General features: G+C 35.9%; 1 protein-coding gene across 2 annotated transcripts; it reads right to left on the bottom strand.

The window, feature by feature from the left end:
* Positions 1-5,193: 5,193 nt before the first annotated feature.
* Positions 5,194-23,985, bottom strand: LOC123870145. Of its 2 annotated transcripts, none has more exons than XM_045913318.1 (3): positions 23,712-23,985; positions 15,909-16,288; positions 5,194-6,502 (listed from the first exon to the last, which is right to left on the bottom strand). In XM_045913318.1, exons 1-3 carry the CDS (start codon positions 23,776-23,778, stop codon positions 6,041-6,043), a joined length of 909 nt encoding a protein of 302 aa, XP_045769274.1. In that variant the 5' UTR covers positions 23,779-23,985; the 3' UTR covers positions 5,194-6,040. The 2 variants fall into 2 exon arrangements, with proteins under 2 accessions (XP_045769274.1, XP_045769275.1); XM_045913319.1 differs by lacking the exon at positions 23,712-23,985 and adding an exon at positions 18,376-18,630.
* Between the last annotated feature and the right edge of the window lie 825 nt (positions 23,986-24,810).

The raw sequence follows: 24,810 nt of genomic DNA on the forward strand, positions 1-24,810 counted from the left end.
AGCTACCCTTGTGCCTCAGAACCGCTTAAACGGATGGGCCTGAAAAGCTAGCAGTTAGATAAGCACACTTTCGCATTTATGTATAACTAGCTGATACTTCTTTCGCGTGGATGTAGGTTTTTTAAAATTCCCGTGGGAACTCTTTGATTTTTTGGGATAAAAAGTAGCTTATGTGCTAATCCAGGGTATAATCTATCTCCATTCTAAATTTCAGCCCAATCCGTCCAGTAGTTTTTGCGTGAAGGAGTAACAAACGTACACACACACACACACATTCGCCTTTATAATATTAGTGTGAAGTGTGATATTAGTCTGGATTAGGGGGCAGGCGCCATAGTTAAATCTCACTCCACTCTAAAAGTAGCATCAGCTGGCACTGCTTGTACCTACAACACATTTTGCATTTAATGACAATCAAAGTTTAACGGTGACCATAGCTTAACTTTAACTTTGTCTTGCAATTGAGCTTTAGCCGTAAAAGTAAAAAATATAATTCCCATTTAGGCAGTTAAATCATTTAAAATCAGATGAGAGCTTGAATTCGTGGACTGGCGGACGACCTCAATAAATATATTATTATTTATCAATTTTTATGCAATGGCTATAGAGGGTATTGCATCTGCAAAAGATGATATCTATATTGTTCTAATTAAAGATATTATCAAGATTGATGCAATTCCTTTTGTACCTAGACTCTTACTATTTTGTAAGATGTAAGTACCTAGGTGCCTATTCTATATTTTGTCTTTGCATGAATCTCGATTATTTTGGTGGACACAGGCTTCCATCAATACAACCGAAAATCAAAAAGAATATACTACTAAGTAGCTGACTGAGATTTGAATTAAGGAATTCAAATTCTGCGCTTTTCCAATGAGCAATATCAATGCCGCAAATATCCCCACTTGACTAGTGTGGCGGACTATGGCCTAAACTGTTCCCATTCGAAAAGAGATCCGTAGGCACGTAGTTGTGGGCTTGCGGCGACGCTACGGGTTGAGATGAATAAATACAAAAAAAAGTTTGACGCATAATAATATTTTCTATTTTTCATTGTATTATATTGTGCGGAACCTAAAAGTCTACCAAGTCGCACACGTTCCGGTTTGTTTATTCGAGCTAACAGGTGAAAAACTATGAAATTCAATAACAGGTACGTATAATAAATAATAATCAAGGGCACCTCACTAGTCTAATCATTACAGATTGTCAGTTGTTTATCGTTGGATAGACAATCAAAGGCCCTGTTAACAGAGCGTGTAGGAAACTTAGAAAAAACGTCATTAACCTGGTTTTCATGGATAACTGGCCGATGAATAGTAATTTTGTGAAGTAATTCTAGTAACAATTTGTAGTTTCGCGTACCTTTAGTATCTATCTACCTACTAAAAATACATTATTATTTGCAGTAAAATTTAAAGACACTGCATAGTGCATACCTATATGATCGCAAAATCCGCAACAGGGAGACATAAGCAGGAGACGCAAGAGTTACCATGACATGTAGTAGCAGGCGTTATTTTGCGGAAGTCCATTGATTACAAGGAACCAAAAGCTTAATTTGTTATAATAATCCGTTAAACCAAACAAATCTGTATGGTGCAACATGCAACATGCGACATGCACCGCCCGCCCTCCCACTGATAAACATGCAGAAAATGACGTTACAATGCCTAATTGCAATTAGGCTTTGTAAGGTCTACATCTCCTGAGGATGCTCCAGTGTCGGGGCGAAACGTGCGTCAGTGGTTTTGGGATTTGTATGGTGTTGGGTGGTGGTGGTGCATATGGCTTGCTTGGTGGCTGGCTTTTCCTGCATGTTTATCAGTGGGAGGGCGTGCGGTGCATGTCGCATGCTGCATGATGCACCATACAGATTTGTTTGGTTTAGCGGATTATAGCAAATTAAGCTTTTTGGTTCCTTGTTTACCATGATTAGTTAGGTAAGCCATGACAGCATAGGGCGTGCCATAAAAATGCATAAGCAAAGGTCATAATATCAGTGCCGACCTCTGTTGACGTCATCAGTATTTCTTCGACGCGTCCGACATGGCCGACTCTTTTGCTAACGTCGGTTCGTATACCTACCTACCTATTGCGTTTAAGGTGAATGCGACGGGTCTGCCCGCGAAATTAAAATTTAATTTGGTTTTCCGCAATTTGTAAATTAATACGACAAAGTAGGCTTATGGCACTTTAATTGCGCCAATGGCAGTATTATCCTCACAGGTTTATTTAAAAATCTTTACTTGAAAAGGTCCAGTTTAAGAAATTAGCTCTAGTATCGACTATAACTCACAAATTAGTCGATACTAAAGCTAATTTCTTAAGCTGGACCCTTTCAAGTAAAGATTTATAGTTAAAGAAATACCTGAAGAGTGACATAGGCTACTTTTTATCTCAAAATAGAAACCTAAATACAAAATCCACTTGGACGAAGTCGCAGGCATCAGCTAGTACCTAATAACAATGAACAAATTGTTTAGAATATGAAACAATGAAAACCGGATCGTCTGGTAGCCTTCATACTTCACGCCTCGCGTTTCGTCAAGCATCTTCCGTCGACAAGACTGGTGTTGCAAACGCGGCGCGACCGGCGGCGTCTGCAGTCAGAATGCATATTATGAGGTACCTACTCGTACCTTGCCAAAAACTAACATTTTTAGGGTTCCGTACCACAAAAGGCAAAACGGAACCCTTATAAGATCACTTTGTTGTCTGTCTATCTGTCCGTCCGTCCGTCCGTCGTGTCTGTCAAGAAAACCAATAGGGTACTTCCCGTAGACCTAGAATCATAAAATTTGGCAGGTAGGCAGGTCTTATAGCACAAGTAAAGGAATAAATCCGAAAACCGTGAATTTGTGGTTACATCATTTAAAACAAATTAAAATGTGTTTTAATTTTCAAACTAAGATAACTATACCAAGTGCGGTATCATATTCTGAAAGGGCTTTACCTGTATATTCTAAAACAGATTTTTATTTATTTTTATGCATAATAGTTTTTGATTTATCGTACAAAATGTCGGAAAAATAACCCGAGTACGGAACCCTCGGTGCACGAGTCTGACTCGCACTGGGCTATTATAAGTAATTATTTTTAGTAGGTCATACAGTAGGTCTGTACTTACCTGATATTATTCTAGAATAGAAAATAACAAACGTATACCTACCTAGGTTTTAACCTCCTATATTATTAGTAAATGTGCAATGTATGTATGTCCAAAGTTCTTATTCTAAGGTACAGGTTCTCCATACAGTACCTATCCAGAAATTATAAGGTTTTTAAATTCAAGCGTTCGCTGAAAACCAGTGCTGAAAAACATAGAAAACCCAGCATTATTATAACTTTATAATGTTGGCAGCATTGACGGTAAGACCTTGTAAAATGTATTAAGACCTTGGTGCATTTGTGAAATTATAAAAAATCTCTTTAAATAATAATTATTGTAATTTACAAAACCTCCTTGGAAATAAAGAAAAGCTCGAATTCAAAGAATGCAACAAAATAAAAGTTACTAATGCTGCCATCTATCTATCAACGAGAAAACTGGCCGTGCTATTCTCTACTAGATGGCGTTGTTATGTAATGCCGATAACTTTTATTAGTAGCGTCATCTATCGTCGAGTAGACAAATTAATGAAACAAATGTTATTAACGAGTTCAACTATTACACACTAGATGGCGTAAATTAACTTAATAATCGACTCGATGAAAAAAGGAGAGGTTGTCAATTAAATACTACGCGTATTTTTTTTTTGACGATCTTACTCCATAACTTTTTTTATTTGAAAGCACATACGTCAGGTTGATATTCGACCTATTCGAGAAGTCTGGGGTACGATCCCGGTCACGCACCTCTAACTTTTCGGAGTTATGAGCGATTTAAACAATAAATTGGTATCACTAGCTGTGGTGAAGGAAATGTAGTGAGGAATGCTGCATGCTTTCTCCATGATGTTCTCAAAGGTGTGCGAAGCCTGCCAATCTGCACATAGCCAGCGTGGTAGACTAGCCAAACCCTTCTCATTCTGAGAGGAGACCCGTTCTCAGTAGTGAGCCAGCAATGGATTGATCATGATGATGATGATGAATAGTAATTTCGTAAATGCCAATAAAATTCTTTAGATAGTAGCTGACGCCCGCGACTTCGTCCGCGTGGATTTAGGTTTTTCGAAATCCCGTAAGAACTCTTTGATTTTCCGGGATAAAAAGTAGTCTATGTGCTAATCCAGGTTATTATCTATCTCCATTCCGAATTTCAGCCAAATCCATCGTGGTTTTTGCGTGAAGTAGTAACAAACACACACACATACACATACACACAAACTTTCGCCTTTATAATATTAGTGTGATCATATTTATTGGCAGTGAATAAAAGCGCCAATTTGCTGTATGACAAAAAGCACAACTGGTGAACTAAAGGTCTAGTCTAACTAAAGGTAAGTCTTACTGGTCCCATATAAAACGTGGTTACAGACTCAGAGCATTCCTTCCAACGTAGGTACCTTACCTAGATACAGTGCGCAAAAAATAAAGTAGTCTAATCTGAAGTTGCAACATGGTGGTTTGCGCAGGTCATTAGATTAAGGATTAATTAATAATGGGATCTGTTTTAATACAGTGCGCAGTCGTAAGCCTCGTGTTCAGATTCGAAGTAGTCCAAATGTTGCGTGCACTACACCTACGAAGCAAAGAAAAAACTAACAGACAGTATACATAATACTTCGGTATAGTACCTGCCTAAAAATTTAGCTACTACTTACATATTATTTAATTTCAAGCTTGGTGGGGATGCTTTTCTATCATTTGATGGATGTAAGAGTTGTGCCTGTGGGAGTAGGTACCTACTCCATTGTCTTAATTATGTCCAGTTGCATGAAAGGTGGTTAAAATTAACTTAGGTTAGTAAGTTAGTTAAGTTACCGTTAATGTTAAACTTTGACCACCAATGAAAAACAAAGGGTTGTACCAGTTATTATTCATAATGTCTTCATGAATATGGTTAAAGGCTAGTTAAAAGTAAAATTTTGGTTGAACAAATCTTGACTTATGCAACCCATTTTGCTTTTATTGACGTACAAAGTTTTACCATACCTAACCGTATCGTAACTATAATTACTGGTTATGCAATGGATCATAATGGCAATAATTTAACCGTCAGTTTATTTAAATAAAAACAAAAAAATAATAATTGAAAAATTATATTTTATTTCTTATGTCTGTATTATTTTCATTTGCAGTAACAAAATTACAAATAGTATAAAGCTATGTACACAATGTCAGTGATATTCACATGGTATCAGTTCATTCATTACAAATTAACGGCACATTTTCTTAAACCTAAATTTATATAAATAAGCACCTTAATTTAATAGGCTAGAAGTCTTTCTTTCCTAAAACGGCAACAATTTGCCCACTAGTAATACTTATTGAGCTTAAGAAAATTAAAAGTCAATCGAAAACAGATCAAAAGTCGTCCAAATAAATATTAAAATAAATAATGAGACAGATTCGAAAAAATATTTACACAAAGAAAGTCAAATTTTTGAAGAACTTAAGTACAAATGGATGTGCAGAGGAACTTATTAAATACTTTCAATAAATTAATATTTACCAACTAAAAATACTAAATATCACAGAGAAAGTACCCATTACTTAATCAACGTAAGGTATCGTCAACCATTTCATAATATCCAACGTCTCAGGTAGTAGAGAGCTTATACTTATGCCTAATTTTACCATGCAATTAACTATGGTTTAGTTAAACATTCTTTGTATCTCTTTTTTTTTGAAAATCGCGTATATATGTAACTAAACGAGCGTTAAATGCTTGGTGAAATTGGGCCTTAGTCTAACAATAAATAAGTACGGACAAGTAGGGTTGGCATTGTTTTAAACATGTTTTTTTTAATAAAAACACGTCTTAAGCCTATTTTAAACAAAAATTATTTCGTTTAAAAAAACTTTTTTCCGACCCTTCGGACAAGCGACAAACGGAAATGGAAATTCAATTAATAAATAATTTTTAGGACAAAACTCAACTCGCTAAAGGTACGTTATTTCGATTGTTTTTAAACCGTTTGTTGCCTAGCTTTTCTTTCATTTTCGCATGGAAGGCTGCGCATTTCTTATCGGCCTTCTTATTGACTGGACACCTGAATTCTGAGTACCAATTGTTTAATAGGTTGCCGTAACCTCTGAAAGCTATGTAGTCATTTTTTAGGCACTGCGTTGCGTCAACTTTTGTCTTCAAAGATTCGAGTTTCATGCGACTCTCGTCAAATGCAGGGATTTGCATCTTAACTGCGACCATGTTTTCCTGTATTTCGGCGATGGTGCTGTACAATTTGGCAAGGGTGTTCGACAGTAAGTTTTGACGGACGATGATGTAGTTGGTGAACGAATCGTCCGCTGATTCTAGCTGAACGTTCTGCAGACGCTTGAAGATAACTTGGTATTCTTTCAAGGTTTTGTGTAGCTTCGGCATCAGGTATGTGAACTGTAACAAAAGAGAATTAAGATAAGTAAATGGTTATAACCTTCTCAATACAACAGATTTATTTCACAACAGATGATGCTAGTGACTTCGTCCGCAGGTTTATAGAAAATTTCAAAAATTCCACGATGATTCTTTGATTTTCCGCAACAAGTAGCAACAAATATCCAATTTTTCACATTTATCAGGATATTTAAATTAATCTTCAAATCATTGTTTCAAAAATGTTAAGTAAAAATCAAAAACGATATTTTAAAAATGGCTTCGAGTGTAAAAAAATATTGAAATGAAAGATTTTCAGCTATTAAAACTACAATTTATATCTACAAATAAAAGCTTTAATCAAAATTATATGCTTTTTGAACGTATTTTGTCTTATTGTACCATTTTTAGTAAGAATTTAATTTGTAAGTCGAGAATGCAAAGTTAGATCTTACTTTAGTTTCAGTCACATTGGCAAGCTAAGCATAAACAGTTCTGATTGTTGACACTGATTAAGATGGCGTGAGGATATTAAGTTAGAATTAATATTATAGAATTTATATTGCGAATAGTACGCGACGCAGCCAATTTGTGTCGAGGCTGTATAATCCATAAGTATTTGTGATTGTATGAGTTTATTTGTCGTGACATTATAAAGGAACCACGTATATTATTGCGCCGTAGAGTTTTAACCAGAATATTTTCGAACAGGTATTTATAAGGAAAAAAGATTTTATTTTCTTAATCAATACTCATTATTTATAGTATAAATGCGAAAGTGTATCCGTCTGTGAGATTTTCACGGCCTTTCTGTTTAAACATTAACTAAAGGCACAGCTTGCAATCTTAGCTTGCATCCCAGGACATAGGCTACTTTTGTCCTGAAAAATCAAAGAGTTTCCACGGGATTCTTAAACAACCTAAATCCACGTAGGCGAAGTCGCGAACATCATCTATTTTGTATAAAGATTGTATTCCAAGTACAGATTAGGTTACTTTTATCCCAAAAAATCAAAGAGTTCCCGCGATATTTAAAAGCCTATAAATATCCACATGAACGAAGTGTAATTTATAGGTTAATTCTTGATTTAAGTAAAGTAATTAAATTAAAATAGGAAATAGGTAAAAATCTTACAAAAGTCCCTTAAAAAATAGGTAAAGAGTCCCATTACATTACATCGATTAAGAAATAATCGAATAATTGTTTCGAAGTAATATGTAGGTAATAATATTATGGTTTGTTCTGAGTACTTATAAAATGCATTTACACATCATACACATAGCGTTACTATTTTTAGATTTCCTATTCAAAAACTTGTTTTCACTAGAAAATTCCGTTTAAATAACCGACCAAGTGCGAGTCAGGCTCGCCCACTGAGGGTTTCGTACTCGGGTATTTTTTCCAACATTTTGCACGATAAATGAAAAACTATTATACATGAAAATAAATAAAAATCTGTTTTAGAATGTACGGTTATAGCTCTTTCATAATATGATACCCCACTTGGTATGGTTATCTTACTTTGAAAATTTAAACACATTTTATTAAAAAGATGTTTACAAAAATTCACGGTTTTCGGATTTATTCCTGTACTTGTGTTATAAGAGCTACCTACCTGCCAACTTTCAATAGGTTTTCTTGACAGACACGACGGACGGACAGACAGACAACAAAGTGATCCTATAAGGGTTCCGTTTTTTCTTTTGAGGTACGGAACCCTAAAAAAGGCAAAGCTTGTTTTCTTTGTTTGACTGGTTGTTACGTATGAGTAATATCTAACCCTACGCGTGTCTGACCTACCACAATAACACGATTACGATTACAAGTTCATTGATATATTACGATTGTAAGTATTTATTTCTACATACCGAAGTTAACTAGACATGCTACATAGGGAGTAGAATATTTGGTTTTATCCTAAAACCTTTTATTGTAATATTTCCAGTAAACACAAAAAAATATTGAGTAATGGTTAAAAAACAAACACATTTTCACAAGGTATTGGTATTAGTTGTTGGTATGAAAAATAATGAAAATAGTATTGGTAATATATTAACAAAAATAGGTATAATAGAGCAAATATACATAATAATTTTTTCATAAAAAATAATCTAATAATAAAAATTGAGTTATTGACATACCTATCAAAGCACAATCAGACACTTGAAAATTTGCATGTAGGTTTTTATAACGTAAGCCTGCGTAAGCCCCACTAAGGAAGGATTTTCAAAGTCACAGCTGAGCGTCAACTAGGTAAATATGTTAGTAGGTATACATTAGGTTATGTAAGGCAGGAAAATATTGACACATTTCATACAATTATTTAATACTCAGTGACTCATACAACAAATACACAATTAGACCTAAAATTATGTAGTACGTGATGGAAAATGACGTCATCGTCTGAAAGATACATTATTTTCATGCGGTAATGAATGCCGTACGGGAAAGAGACTGATTCCGGGAACGATATGAAGCGAGACCTGTAGGCTGTAACTAATATAATACATCTACTCGTGGGTATTAATTAGATGTATGTACCACTTAATAGTCCGAATAACGTCATCGTCTGGAAGATACATAGTTTTCATGCTGCAATGAATGAATGTTCGCCGTACGGGAATGTGACTGGACGCATTAATGATTCCGGGAACGATATGATGATACCTGTAACTAACATAATATCTACAAGTGTCTAGTAATTAGATGTGTACCACTTAATAGTATGAATGACGTCATCGTCTGAAAAAGTAATTTATTTTCATGGAGCAATGAATCAGCGATGGACTACGCCCGTCGGAGGCTCGAGCGGCATCATTAAATGAGCTCCCCGTTCTCTATAATATGTTTATTTTTATTTTAGAAGATTTGACCCCCGACGTGTCCAAGTAAATAATAATGATAATAATTTATCGACCAAGGATAGAGCGAGGATTTTTCTATAATTTTACCGAAGCAAGCACCATTTATACGTTTTGTGCATTAAAATGCTTATTAGATTTGAAAACGTACGAAAAATAAAATGATTTAGGTACTCATGGAACAATTAAAGTAATAGCGTTTTTTTTAAATTCAACAGAAACAATCCTAAGTATGACATTCACTAGGATTCATAACTTTTTCACTCTTGAATTTCTTACGGGGGCCGCCAATTCGGAAATGAATTTTATGTCTTGCTTACGCTTCAACTAAAGGAGGTCTCAAGACTTGGAGGACCCAGAGTCGTGGCCCGGGGCTGGACCCTCCTACGCTCATCTCTCCCTTAGTCTGTCAATGTAATGAATGAATGTACGGGAATGTGACTACATTCATTCATGACTTCGGGAATGATATGAAGCCAATCGCAACTAAATTACCTAATAACCATGTACCACATATAGCTAGTACATTAAATTGCAATGGAAAATGACGTCATCGCCTGAAAGACAGACATTTTCATGCGGCAATGAATGAATGACTGAAGTGACTGGACTCATTCATGATTCCGGGAATGATATGAAGCCACTTGCCACAAAATTACATAATAACTATTTTCCATTAGTAAATACATGATGAAAAATGACGTCATCATCTGAAAGATAGACATTTTCTTGCGGCAAAGAATGATCGCCTGGGGTGTGACTGAATTTATTCATCATTCCAGGAACGATATGAAACCACTTGCAGCAAAATTACCTAATAACTATTTACTATTAGTAAATACATGATGAAAAATGACGTCATCATCTGAAAGATGATCCGCGATCAGTGTTTCCTACCAATTACAATCCGGGTATCTTTAAAACAAGAGTGAATAGGCACCTTCTAGGTAAACGCGTCCCATCTTAGACCACATCATCACTTTCCATCAGGTGTGATTGTGGTCAAGCGCTTACCTATAGTGAATAAAAAAAAAAAAAGATAGACATTTTCATGCGGCAATGAATGAACGCCTGGGGTGTGACTGGACTCATTCATGATTCCGGGAATGTATGAAGCGCCACTCGTAACGTATATGAGTACTCGTAAATGATAGCTGGTTCTCCTGAAACACTTGTGAATGAACCTGACTCATTAATTATAGTAGCCACGGATGACGCGCTGTGCAACGCATCTATTATTGTAAATAGTAATTTATTTGGCTTCCGTTTATGTTTCATAATGTATTACAAACGATGATGGCCTAGTGTTTAAGATGTCGCCCTCCTAATTGCGGGGCTCGGGGTTCGATGCCGGGCACGCACCTCTAACATTTCAGAGTTATGCACGTTTTATCGAAGATTATGTAAGTCATAAAAGAGAGTGAGTTTGCCCAGCAGCTCGCTCCAGCAATGTGCAGGACTTCAATCAATTTGTATATGGCATAATATTGTACTTATATCAAATCTTTGAAAAGAGCAACCGTCGAGTTTCTTGCTGGCTCTTTCTCGTTAATAAAGGCATTCACGATTCAAAAGTAAGTACTTGTAAAAGTTTAATTGAATAAAAAATATTTAGGTTTTTTTTATTAAGCAATTAAGTATCACCTGCTTTAACTGTAAAGTAAAATATCGTCAGGAAATCTGCATGCCTGAGAACTCTTCATAATGTTCTCAAAGGTTGTTTGAAAATTGAAAATCCGCACTTGGCAAGCGTGGTAGTGCCTAACCCAAAGGTGAAGACCCCAAGACCGTGCCAAACCCTTCTTATTAAGGGAGGAGACCCAGGCTCCGATGGATTGATGATGATGATGAATATATTGTATTACAAATTAACAACTTGTCGGCGGCTTTGCCTGTGTGATATCATTCCTCTCCTCCTAATCTGCAAAGCCGTGCCATTAAATGAAATAACGTTGATGGGATGGAATAAACCGCCATACTTTTTTCTGGAAAGGTTTTGTGATGTTTTTATCGAAGAATCCTGTTGAGTTGAAATAAGCGCACACTTAAGTAAAAAGTCTTTAAAGGCTGAAGGAGGTAAGACGGAAACCGCCTAATCTAAAAACTGGTCTACCTCATCTGGGTCACAAGAGTACTCCACTAAAGCCTTAAGCCTGAGTTAGGGATACGTTCACTAAACAATCGGTCCTAAAATTAATCGTAAACCCTTTTACAGTGTCATAAAATCACTCGGCTCGGAGCTTTGCAGTTTGCATCCAGTACGACGTCGAATTGCGGACGATAATAAACGCGAGCAAATACGGCGTCGCAGCTAAAATATAAAGCTGAAAGCCCGACAATGAGCCATACTTTAGCCTTAAAGCCTGGCTCTAACCTGAACGTGTGTGGGACAACGGAACGCGCCGGGATCACAAGCCGACATTCGTCTCACTTGGACAAATAATGTGTTTTTAACATTTCGTGTTGTTTTGTTAAATCGTAAATACTGAGCAAACACTAACGTGGCTTAGCGCTTGTCAGCGTGAAAGTGTTCGAGGCTGACACCTGTGGAATGTCTGTCCTTTAGTCTGTTCTCACCAAGCTTCTACAATCGGCACTTTGATGGTACATTAATTTATACAATGCAGTATCGGTTTTGTTTAGGATATATTAATTGATTTTATTATTATACAAGTTTGTAAGTATTCGTAACTAAAGATTTACATCTATTTATAGACCGGGTGGGTAGCTACACCCTGATGCAAACCAAACACATGTTTCGAAGAACTCGATTTGGTGATCTGTATTCCATACTAATATTATAAATACTAAATTTATTATATTAGCTCATCCACCTAACCGATTTTGGCTAACTTTCATTCCGAAATCTGATATCTTGGAAAATTAATTACCACGGGATTTTTAAAAATCTAAATCCAAGTCTAAGACATTATCTAGTATAGGTATAACATTCAAATAAATATGGTACCGAGACTAGGTCTATCACATACCAAATTAAAATATTCGGAAGAAATAAAAACTTGTACAATTTGCAATGCGCACAGCCGTACACCTACTTAATTAAATATGGCATAATGAGTAGGCAGTAGGTATAAACCTTTTACTTTTTAGGGTTCCATTCCCGAATGGTGCCAACGGAACCCTATTACTAAGCCTCCGTTGTCCATCCGTCCATCCGTCTGTCTGTCTGTCTGTCAGATAGCTGTACCTATCTCATGAACCGCAATAGGTAGAGCGTTGAAATTTTCAGTGTTTATTTCTATTGTCGCAATAAAATCAAATAATGAAACTTTAAAAATGCCCACCATATAAATTAAATTAAATTAAATTAAAAAGTACTTAATCTTGTACGTGCGGAACTTTTCGTGTGCGATGCGAGTCCGGCTAACACTTGACCGGTTTTTCTAATGTAGGTGATTATATTATCAATGTTTCAAATCGGGAGTCCACACTATGCTTTAGCTAAGCCCTCAGTTTTAACGTCTCATTTAAGCTGTATTTAATTTTTAAATTGTTCGTAAGTCAACTACGGCCGAGCGATGCTAAGATCACTTGAATTCTAACGCTTTCCTTTGCCCAAAGTTAAATATTTGAATTTCTTAAGTGGGCATGCATTGACGAACTGTCGAAACATACACAAGAAATATTTAATATTCATTGACATGGATACTGGGCGACTCTACACGCGCATGTTAGAAATTAATTTATCGAAATGCAAAGGAAAAGGTACGTTTCCATAACGCGCGATAGAGATGCAAGAGTTAGACTGAAATTTATAGAGTTTACTTCGACTAGATCAGACTTAGGTAAGAGTATACATCTCAGCTTCAGATAAGTCGTCAGTATAAGTCGAAAGATCCAGACATCAAATATTGTTCATAATTATATATTAAATTTTAATGCAAACATCAAATAATGCCCAGACAAGGCCTCGTGTATGAGTAGGTATATGTAGCTTTAAGCTTAAACCATCAATCAATGTAATGAAAGCAAACAAATAAATGAAATGAAGTGAAAAATCAAGTAGGCACCTACCATATTAATTTAAAAAAAAAACTTGTAAGTCGATCAAAATTACTCTCGTAATCGTCATATTTCTAAGTTTTTGTCGCATAAAGAAACAAAATGTACTCGTTAACCAACTCGTACCTTTTTTAGACAAATGGGAGAGCATAGTGTGTCTATTGTCTGTGCATTAATGAGCAAAGATTAGAATGCAGTCATTCTATTTCAATATTTCATTACCTACATATATATTTGAGCATTGTAGCCAGTTAAGTTAAAGCCAAAAGGGTGAAGGTAGCTATTTATTGATATATCTTAGATTTTATGTCATGAAGTCTATGAAAATCTTAAACCTTTTTTTATTAGAAATATAGGTATAATATACATTTAGATGAAGTGCTGAGATTAAACTAGTATGTAAAGAATAATTTTGTTGATAACATGCGATGCGTAGAGCGAGTTGAGAGCTCTCTGTGGAGTGTGGGTAAGGACATCGGATACCAAAAGTACACAGTTGACACACTACACACTTATTGTCTGTCTCGCATTAAGTTTTGTGTACTAATTAGTGGGTGTCCAATATGAATACATAATAGAAAGTCTCGTGGTCCAGATGTGTGTTCGGCAAATAATAAAAGCTTTGAAAGCTCCGTTACGGAGTACTTATGGATTTTGTGCTTATCGCGTTGGTGGTTCGAATACCCGTGTATAAGAGTATATTGTTTGAAATGATTTTAACGCAATCAAATGTTAAGCAAACACAAACAGTGCTAACTCACGAAAAAGCTAACAACAAAGGCTTGAAACAATGACGTTTATTTCGCGTAAAGCTCATAAAAGCTTATTTTACACATGCCAATAAAATTATGATCAGTATCTTTTTTTAAAGAAAAAAATATTTTCAGCTTAGAAATGTATCTCTTCAGTCTGTTTTAAAATAAATAATCTATACTAATATTATAAAGATGAAACCTTTGTATTTTTGTATGTTTGTATTGAATAGACTCAAAAACTACTGGACCGATTTCAAAATTTCTTTTACCATTACTTAGAGGGATTCTTCCGAATCCGTAAAGGCTATATTTTATCCCGGAAAATAGAAAAAATAAATGTCCACCCGTGCGAAGCCGGGGCGGGTAGCTAGTTAAGTAATAATTTGAAGTTTTTTGTTTACGAATGTATGATCAGCTTGACCGAGAATTAGGAGCCTTAGTATGAATATTGCAAAATTCATTATCATTATCAACCGATAGACGTCTAGTGCTATAGGTCTCTCGTAGGGATTTCGACACGCAACAGTCTTGCGCCATCTGAATCCAGAGACTCCCTGCGATTCGTTTGATATCGCCAATCCACCTAGTAGGAGATCTTGCAATGCTGCGGTTTCCGGTATGAGATCGCCATTCCAGCATCATAGGACCTCAAGGTCTACCGATTTTTCGAACTACATATATGCCCTGTCCATTGCCACTTTAGCTTCGCAACCTGCTGACTGTTTTTCTATGTAGAAAAACTGCCGCCTGAGTGACTCTGAGCTTTCTTATGAGACTCATAGTTAGCAGTCATGTCTATAGGCTCCATCATTGTTCCAAGACTTGCATAATTACTACTTACTTGGATGAGAACGTAGTCGTAAGATATTTTGGATACAAAATGTATTTTGTATTTAATAAAATAAGTTTATACTCGTTTCGCAAAAAATATTTTTGAAAGGCTATTTGACTGAATGCGTCTTAACCGTTCATTTGGCATCGCGTGCGCGCAACGGAATCTGTCGGTGTCCATCTATGCAAATTCCTCGAAACATTTAACTGGATCCTCGCTTCGCGCTCCCACAGCGACTAAACAAAGCCAACCTCACGTGAACTTTTCACTTTTTTTCTTATTAATATATTTACAAAGCGACTCGACATTTATTTGAGAGAATCTCTCATCCTTATGGCAACCGGTCCTTTATAAGAAAAATGTTCAAAACTGATGTTTATTTAGCTTCATTTACGAATATTGTTTCAAATTATCGGTTGCAAAAATGTTGCATTCACTCGAAAAAATGTAATATTCCGCACCAAATGAAGCGATATCGATCAAAAGGGGGAGCCTAATAACGGTGTACAAAATGTTTAAAACCAATTTCCAAACGAAATGCGGCAAGGAAATTAAGGGTTTGCACATCTAGTTATTGCCCTTAAGTACAACGTGAAGTAGGTAAATGAACGGGGTACAAAGGGCGGCCACATGTAATTTGGCTCAATGAGGCGTTATTTAAGCCGCTACGGTGAGACTGGTACGCGCAATATTCTTTGTCTCAAATAAAGCAAAAATAGATTAAAATAACGTAAAAACACTGAACGGTAACAAAAAGAGTGATGGGCTGGACCACCGCACCCTCGAGACGCGGAATGATCGGCCACAGTAATTACACTGTCAGACTGTTAAGCAAACTTCAAATATTAAAAGCGCCTTCAAATCATAAGCATTCCTAAATGATAATTCATCAGTCAACGAGACAGGACTTGATCGAAATATTGTTACAACATGAAAAACAAATGCAAAAGCTCACCTTTCGTTCTGAGATTGATTTTCCAGCTTTCCGTGAGGTTCTATAATCGTGGAAGTGGATGTCGACGAAGTTAACCGCCGGCAACCAAGCAGGCATTCCGTCCCTGTATTCTCTCGTTTCGTTTAAACGCCTTCGATCCTGGTCGAAGAATCTTTTTGTGTTGCGTAGCTTATGTTTAATTTTCCTTGTAGCATTCCTATACTGTTCAGTGCTTGAGTTTTTTGGTCGTTTCATCGTGTCGTCTTTGGTGATTTCGGCCATGCTGTCTGGTCGTCTTTGGTGTCGCCTCCTGTGCACCATCGAGCGAGCGTCGACTGGCGTCAGACACATGGCTATTAGTATGACTACGGATACAGCTACCAAAAGCTTTTTGGGAAAACCTGCAACAATAAAATATGAATGTTTAATATTGACAACGTTTAAAAGAAAATGCAGATAGATTTTGTAATGCTAATAATTTGATTAATTCGAACAGTAGATTGTGTACCAATGATTCAGTGAATACGTTTTTTGATAGAAAGTTTAATATCCATTAACGTTTAGCTAAGAAATATTGTTGTACGGAGCAACGTCTACAGTTCACGCAAGTGACATTCCGATTAAGCGGGCGGGAGTCGTCGAGGAGTCACATAAAAAATAATAAGCTTCGTGATTATGGTAAACGCACTTCTACGACGCACATTTATTATGTGCACAAAGTGCTCGTACAATCTTCATCTTCAGACTACTTTCTCGACGACCATTAGCCCCTGGTCGGGAGGCGCACGTAATTTTTTGATCAACTCCGCCAGTTGAGTGGACCAGTTTTTTGGCGTTGGAAAACGTGAATTTTGAGTAGCTTTTTATCAGAAGCGTCAAAGATTCAAGGTGCTATTGTGAAGAAATCATACGTGTTCACTTCAATTTAGCGTCGGGCCGTTATTGAGGGGTTTGATGTTTGCGCCTGCGTCATAAAACATATTTTATGTTCGAACAGACTTGCAATTCTACATTGCTTCAACTTTTAAAAGAGAAACATCGCCAAGTTTGAAGCGCTCAGCTTTGTCTGCCTCAGGTGCTAAAACGTAGAAAGTTACCCTTTTACAACACATTTGTACACATTTTAAGTGTTCATACATACATATAACAAAAGTTAAGTGAGACAAATTATCCTATTAGGAATCGAATTTTCCAATGGCAGCTAGTGGAAAATATATTTATTGGAATTGATGGAAAAACGATCTAGTTCAGCGAACACCATTAAAATATAAACGTCAATAAAATATTACGATAGCTCATTACAGGAACTTGTTACCTTTGTTACGTCAAACGAGGATAAGCCGTGGCTTATGGTCAGTGAATCATTGGGTCAATCCGAGTCGTTGACAATTGAATGTATGTTAAGTAAATACGGCCTTACGTGCATAGATAAAAATAGGCGATGCGCGAAATGTTGGTAAACTGCTAAGTGCCGAGGTTTACATTGCCAGGTTTTTATACTCTGTAACCACATTGTGTGTGATCACTGACTTCTATATCTATATCGAATGCATTGTCGAGATCAAACAATGCTTACGTATATTACCACGAAAACCTGATACTAGGCTACACTTATTTCCACTGGGATTTCCCGGCTATTATCGTTACACGGCATACTGATTTTATGTCAACTTTAATCCTACATCTGTACACTTTTTGTTATTACGAATTTACATTAGATTAATTAATTCCAAAACTATAGACATGACTTAATATAGAACCGAAGCAAATTGGGTACGTATCAAATAATAATTAGCGGTGTCCAAAAAAGTATGTGAGGTAATCAATCGAGTTTGGAAAGGTACGGTGCTCAGTATCGGATGTCATCGGGCGTTTCAGCGAAGATGCCTTTGATGGGGAGCCGACGATGGGATGTTGTACATTCCCACACGAAACGCTTCGTAGGCTATATCGAAGATTCGTATTGTTTGATGCCGAAAACGTTCGTGAAACGAATTAGTCCGCTGATTTAAGAATAACATCCAATTATGTTTTATGTTTTGATAGCATATTTGGCATCACGGCTTATTAAGACTATTATTATAAGTAATTGAAATAATTATGTTCTATTTATTACTTAGTTACTTAAGTTACTTTTAATTCTTTAAGTTCTTTAATGTTTTAATATAGGGTTATGTTTATAAATGTTTCATTTCAATGTTGTTGACAAGTAGGTGTCTGCAACCTACAATGTCTTTGAGATACAATGTATTTAATCAAATTGCAGGTAGGTAGATTAGGTTTAGTAATGGGTCAATTAATTTTATATTGATACCAACAATGATTAAAGAGTTTGTTGACATAATTTTTATTATTGTAATTTTTTTTTTAATCTACCGCCATGTGTCAGCTGCCGATACGTCTCGTGAGTTGGCCTGTCGTCTGACCGGCATCGATTAAGTAGGTATATTCATTATAAAATACAAAACTCATATTCAAAATCACACACCAGTTAAAAAGACATCCATGAACAGTGCATTGATGTAGCTCCTTTGGGCAAGTCCATATTCATTTGTCAAAATAATTCCGATTAGCGAAACGATCGAAAAAATAAAAATTTATATTCGTTACTGAAGAACTGTTAGCACTGAATGAAAATTGAAAACACTCGAAGGACGAAAGCACTTGTTCACACTAGGGGGCTTATTCAGGATCCACTGTCAGTTGCTTGTGTATTTCGCACTCATATTCTGGGTTACGAAGTTTCGTCGAGTGTCACCGAGACCGCGAGGAGCGAGTGCGAGACCGGCGCGCGAGCAATCGTCGCTCGTTGAATGAGCACCGAAATGCGGCACCGTATATGAAATAGCCGGTCAAACTATGCGAAAACCCTTACACGCGCCGGAAAGCGGAGAGCGACCCTCCCGGAGACGTCCTTTGCGACTTTCGTTGTAATTTATCCTAATATATAAAACTGAAAAAAAAAAAATTATCTATGTCTGTTAATAGACTATGAAACCATCAACAATGTGCCCGGTTTAATTAGAAAGGCAATAATGCGAAGTTAGTTTTGGACAACTAAAACAATGCATTAGGCACATTCTTTTGTTTAGCGTAGTAGCACACGCCGGGCTAGTTAAATAATAAAAGGAAAAGCTGACTGACTGACTGATGATCTATTGACTTATAGCTCAAACTACTGGACGGATCGGGCTGAAATTTGGCATGCTGCTATTATGACACAGACATCTGCTAAGAATGGATTTTTGAAAAAATCAACCCCTAAGGGGGTAAAATAGAAAACTGAAATTTGTGGATGAAGTTACGAGCATAAGCTAGTTTTCCTTCTAAAAAAACTGTGCTGAAAACAAATTTTGCGTTAAGTGAAAGTTGCACCATTAAGAAAAGAAATTACTATGTTATAGGATATATTATTGCGAAATCTCTAAGTATTGTATTATCAAATAGATAAGAAGATTATCGAATTCAAAAACGATGTAATGCTTGCGAAATATTGAACAATAAATTTTAATTTCACATTTCTTAAGGAGTTTGCAATTCTTACTTTTGGAGATCAATTTACTTAATATCGATCAAATTATTGTACATGAATTATACGTTTTTTGGTCATGTAAGGTTGAACCGGGTTGGGTGACTCGTTTTCAGTAAAGTTTTCTTTCCCAACGCGGCAATTCTTACGTATGATTAATGATAATAATTGATGGAGGAAAATTGACTATTAAACCTGTTGTAACCTAGGTCATGGTCATTTGGTCAAATTCTTCTGATTAAAAGCTGCAAGTCTGACTCAATGCAAATGATTTTCCAAAAAGTGTAAGCTCCTGTGCTTGTACTTAGAAGTTTTTGACGTTGTGAAATTAAAAATAACTGTCATGTTAGTTTGGAAAATGAATGGGCACTAACTATACCTACTTGCTAGTTTAAAATAAGTTGATAAAAAATGGTGGCCTCTAAATAGCTGTTCTGTTTGGCAGCCATATTTTTAAATATTTTAGTTACTCCTAAGTCACGCCTAGAAAAAAAAGCTTTACTTAATCAAATTTTTTTTTATTCGTACGTACCTAAAGTAGGTACGAATAAAAAAAAATCAGAGTTTACATGTCTCATTATAAAAAAGTTTCGGTGAATACTAAGCTCCATGCCATTCGCTTTCTACATCTTGTGCAAGTGAACAATTATTCGGTTAGAGTTGGTGGTGATTCATCGATGAGTCTATCCAGCGACTTTATCGGGCGTCGCGATTCTCGGCCCAAGCACGTGTGAACCTCAACACCAACACAAATATTTTAATCGGTACCGGTAGATAGTAGATATACAGACAAGCGATAATGCGCTAATTCTTTATCTATTGGCTCACACTTGCGTAATTGACATGCGATTTGCGTATCTTCCCTCACTACTGACCTCTATGTGAACTAGAGTAAAGGAACTCTCGGATTGATCCTGAATCGATGATTATGTACAATGTTAGGCTATGTTGACGTAAAATCAAAGAAAAATAACCGTTGCATAGCCTACCTGGTAGACTAAATGAAGGTAACATTTGACGCTAGGTTTGATTTTTACAGAAATCTGAAAACTACAAATACAGATATTCATTTCTAGAGGTATCTACATTTGATTGAGTTTGATTGGTTAGTATTCAAATGAGAAACAAACTCAATTTGTTTGGAGGGTGCTATAAATAAATAATCTAGACATATAAAAGGAAAAGCTGACTGAGTGACTAATTGACCAACTGACTGACTGACTAATCTGTCAATTCACAGCTCAAATCACTGAAAGGGTTGAAATTTAGCATGCAGATAGCTATTTTGATCCGGTAAGAAAGGATTTTTGAAAATTCAACCCTTAAGGGGGTAAAATAGGGGTTTTAAATTGGTGTAGCCCACGCGGACAATATCGCTGGCATAAGCTAGTATTTAATGTTATTATTATTTATGTACAAACAACGAGATGATTTATTCTATCGATGACAGCCATTTCCAAGCGACAAATTAATTATCGACATGTCCATCGCGACTTGATGAGAGTTATTTTGTGAGTGATGTCATACGAGGGGTTATACTATTTCTATAAGATTTATGAACATGAATGCAAAAATATAAATCTAAATATCCTTTTATGTTATTATAAAGCAAATACTTAACTCAGGCTACAATAAAAATAGTTTTACTTTTCCTTTTAGCGACGTCTGTCTTCGTGAACAGCAAACACGACGCGAAAAAGAACCCAAGGACTAAACGAGAAGGCAAACTAACTTTAAAAAAGAAAAAACTTCCAAGTATGGGAAAGACACTCGAGTCGGACATAGATAGTCGCACAGATTCACCTACGTAGCAACGGGGACGTACAAAGTATTCATATGTTACAGTTGTTACGTCGATGCCACATGTATGTAGATGATACTACGAACCGCGTCGTAATACTGGTTATATAAAGATTATCCTCTACTCTATTATGCTCGACTGTGGTTTGTGGTGTAAACGTTTGAGCGAGCACCTCAAGTATTTACATTGACACGTTTTTTTGTCTCGTGGTTAACAAGGCGATGGCATTGTACCCAACCGCTTATTGATAGTGTCAATAGAGGATTATTATGCCCATGATTAATAACACTTCCCGAAAGTTATGCCTTTGTATTTACGCTGAGAGAAATGTCTTTCAATATTAACAGAATATACAGATTTAAATCGCGGTTTTTGTAATGCAATAATATCGGGGCATTATCATTCCGAGGTTGTAATGAGACACGCAATTCATAATCAGACAAATTATAATGACAAATTGATTAATAATGAGTGAATACAGTAATTTTTTGCTCAAACTACGTTCAGGAGATTCCCATCGCGATTCCTTCTCGATGATGACACAGCTTTCGACAATTAGTCGTTTTTATGCGAAAATGAGTACGTAATTAGCTTAAGTAGAGGCTTTTCCGGTCGGCAATTGTTTTCTGTGAGCCTCCCGATGACCGTTTTTTAGCGATTTACGTCTTAAATATCTAAAAAACCCCGAGGAAAGTAATCATGGATAATTGAGGGATGAATTGTTTTATCGCAAAACGGAAACGCGTATTGAATATTGAGTACCTTATTAGTTAAAAAGCACTTATGGTCCATTATCTCTGAGCGTAATCTTATATCGAGTGATTTTTTGTTTGATAACAGGTTTTTGGCATTGACTAAGATTTTACTTGATAGTTTTCTCCACAAAGGGTACACCAGGGGTTGGAGGTTGCGGACCGAAATCTTTAAACTTCAAGGCCGAAAAGTCTTTATCATCCATTTTTATTCTAGATCTTAATTTTTAAAGTATTATATTTTACCTACTTGCTAATTTCTACAACTGCGTCCGCAAATATTTAAGTTTTATAAAAATTCGTTTGAACTTTTCAAAATTATTTTTGGAACCCTCGTAGTTTTAAGTTTACGTACGTAATTAATTTTATTATCATCATTATTACATCATTGTCTTACAAATCCAACAAGTGACCATCAAAAAGTGTACTATGTTACCCATTTTGAATAAATGATTTGATTTGTTTTTACTGTTATAAGTTCTACATTAATTTTCGTGTAACGGTTCAATTTTCAAGAACAAGGAAGAGAATATGATAATTATCAGTTAGTTTATCTTTTTTTATATACTAGCTGCAGCTTTTTAAAATATAATTTTATTTGAATTAGAATGCTATACAATTTATATTACGGATTCCATGGCAGTGATAGTCTTAGCGATGAGTCAGGGATTTCCCAAATTTTCGCGAAGACACGTCACTGCGAAAATCGCCTGAAAGCCTACAAGAGCGGTGTCGAGTCTCCGAATGAATTTTCTATTACTCATGCATACGTGGGAAGGTACGTAGAGTAGTCTATATGTCTATAATTTTATTACTACCTTTTAAATTACTTAATTTTACTAAACTTACTTGTATAGAGAATTAAAAGATTGAGCTTTTAATCTATTTCACTACCTAAACTACGTGGTATTGAAAAATACCTCGACAAATATGGTGGCTATAAAACAGCTGTTCTGTGTGGCGGCCATTTTAAGCGGAAGTGATATAGGAACATTACTTTTATTCGAAAAAAGATCTGAGTTACTCTCAAGTCGCACCTAAAGAAATACATTAAAAATTGCCTTTTTTTCTCTTAATAAGCAATCGTAAGTTATTACAATCTCTTCGTCTGTCCAAATGGAATAGAATAACCGACATAGTTTCAGTTAATTTAGGTTTACCGTAAACCTCGGCTTCCGCGCCTAAGCTTCGCCATTCAAGTATTGTTCCCGCCACAATATAAATCATGCTCGCCCCGTACAATCCTAACTTATACTTTAACCCCAATACCATAGACTATGAAACTGTCAACAGACGCTACACGAAGTGTGACTAAAATAGTAGAATGTTTGTAAATAATTGTAGGCTTTAGTCGTCGAGCTTGCTGTGAGAAATTAGGTGCTTAAGATTGTATTCGAGACTTGCCGTAACATTACTCCGCTTGAATGACGTTGCGGTTTTTTATCTTATCACGAAAAATATTTTTTTTTTTTTAACAAAAAAATGTACGAATTAGCTAAATAATTTCTAAAACTAGATACAAAGTAAAATTAGGTCATCGATAAAATTCCATTATTCATTCGGTAAATGTGTTATCACTTGATGTTGATGCATACTTAACAGTATTAAATCATTTGTTTTAATTTTAATAATAATAGGATTTAGTTAATATTTTCCTTTATTGATTACGATACTTGAGGAAAATTTACCACAATTATGTAATTAGACTTATTAATAAAACATGAATTGCAGTTATCACTTACTGTTTACGTAGGAAACAGGTGCTTTTCTTAATGCACGTTCACCACAACACGTACAACTATCACTCATTGTTTAATGTTTTTATTATCACAGATGAATTTATTCTTTGGTACAGATTGTCATTTGTCACTTATTTCACTAATACGAATGTCACTGGTAGGCAACAGTTCTTAAAACAAAACATTCACCGTTTATCTATGGTTTGATTTAAATATCGAACGTCTTCGCGGCTACCGCTTTCGGCTTGCGTTCAGGCTTGGTGGCGGATACGTTCAGTTGGCCGCGTTACGTGTAATGTATGTCCTGAACGGATTTCCACGGCTTTTATGTGGCTGGCCGGCGCTCCCGTGATAAAGGGTGCAAAAAACGGATTGTTTGCAGGAGGGCCCGCCATTACGTCACAAATACAACGTCATCAGGACGTAAACGAGCACATGCTCTTACGCAATGCCTTGTTCAAATAAATAGCATGTGTTCCTTAACCGGATCCTGGAGCGGTGTGAAATAGTGTGAATATTACTCTTGTCACTTGACTATCGCTGTGCGGTTAAGTAGCTAAGTACCTGATGAATTCAACACGCGTTTCATTATAATAGAAACCAGCTGGTTTTCGGGTTATGTTTTTTTTAAATCCATAGGTAATTCAAATTTTATTCAACTTATATTTATTTGTATAAAATTATAACTTTTATTCATAAAATACAATTGTTATGAAGTTTTTAGTTTAAAAAGGTTTTTTTGCGTTTGTTTAATCAATTTGTAAATAACTCATAAACTATTGACGTAGGTAAGTAAATAAATAAACACTTTTTACGTGAACCAATAGCGTAGTAGTGATAAAGTTCCGTGGGCAATTCATAGGTTCATTTCTAAGGCCGATCTACTAATAAACGTTAGACAGAATATTTACAGCTGCTGTGAACATAGCCACAATTTAATGTGAAAAACGTTTTCAGGTAAGATCAGCGGGACGTATCATGCAGCGGAGTGTAAATATTATGCGACAGGCTAACTCCCCGAATATTCAGATCGGCCATAAAGATTGGCGAATACGTACCTATTGATTTTAAGTATTTTGATCAAAGAAAGACTCGTTAATGA

This window comes from Maniola jurtina, chromosome 12, assembly GCF_905333055.1.
Source record: "Maniola jurtina chromosome 12, ilManJurt1.1, whole genome shotgun sequence".
NCBI classification, from domain to species: Eukaryota; Metazoa; Arthropoda; class Insecta; order Lepidoptera; family Nymphalidae; genus Maniola; species Maniola jurtina.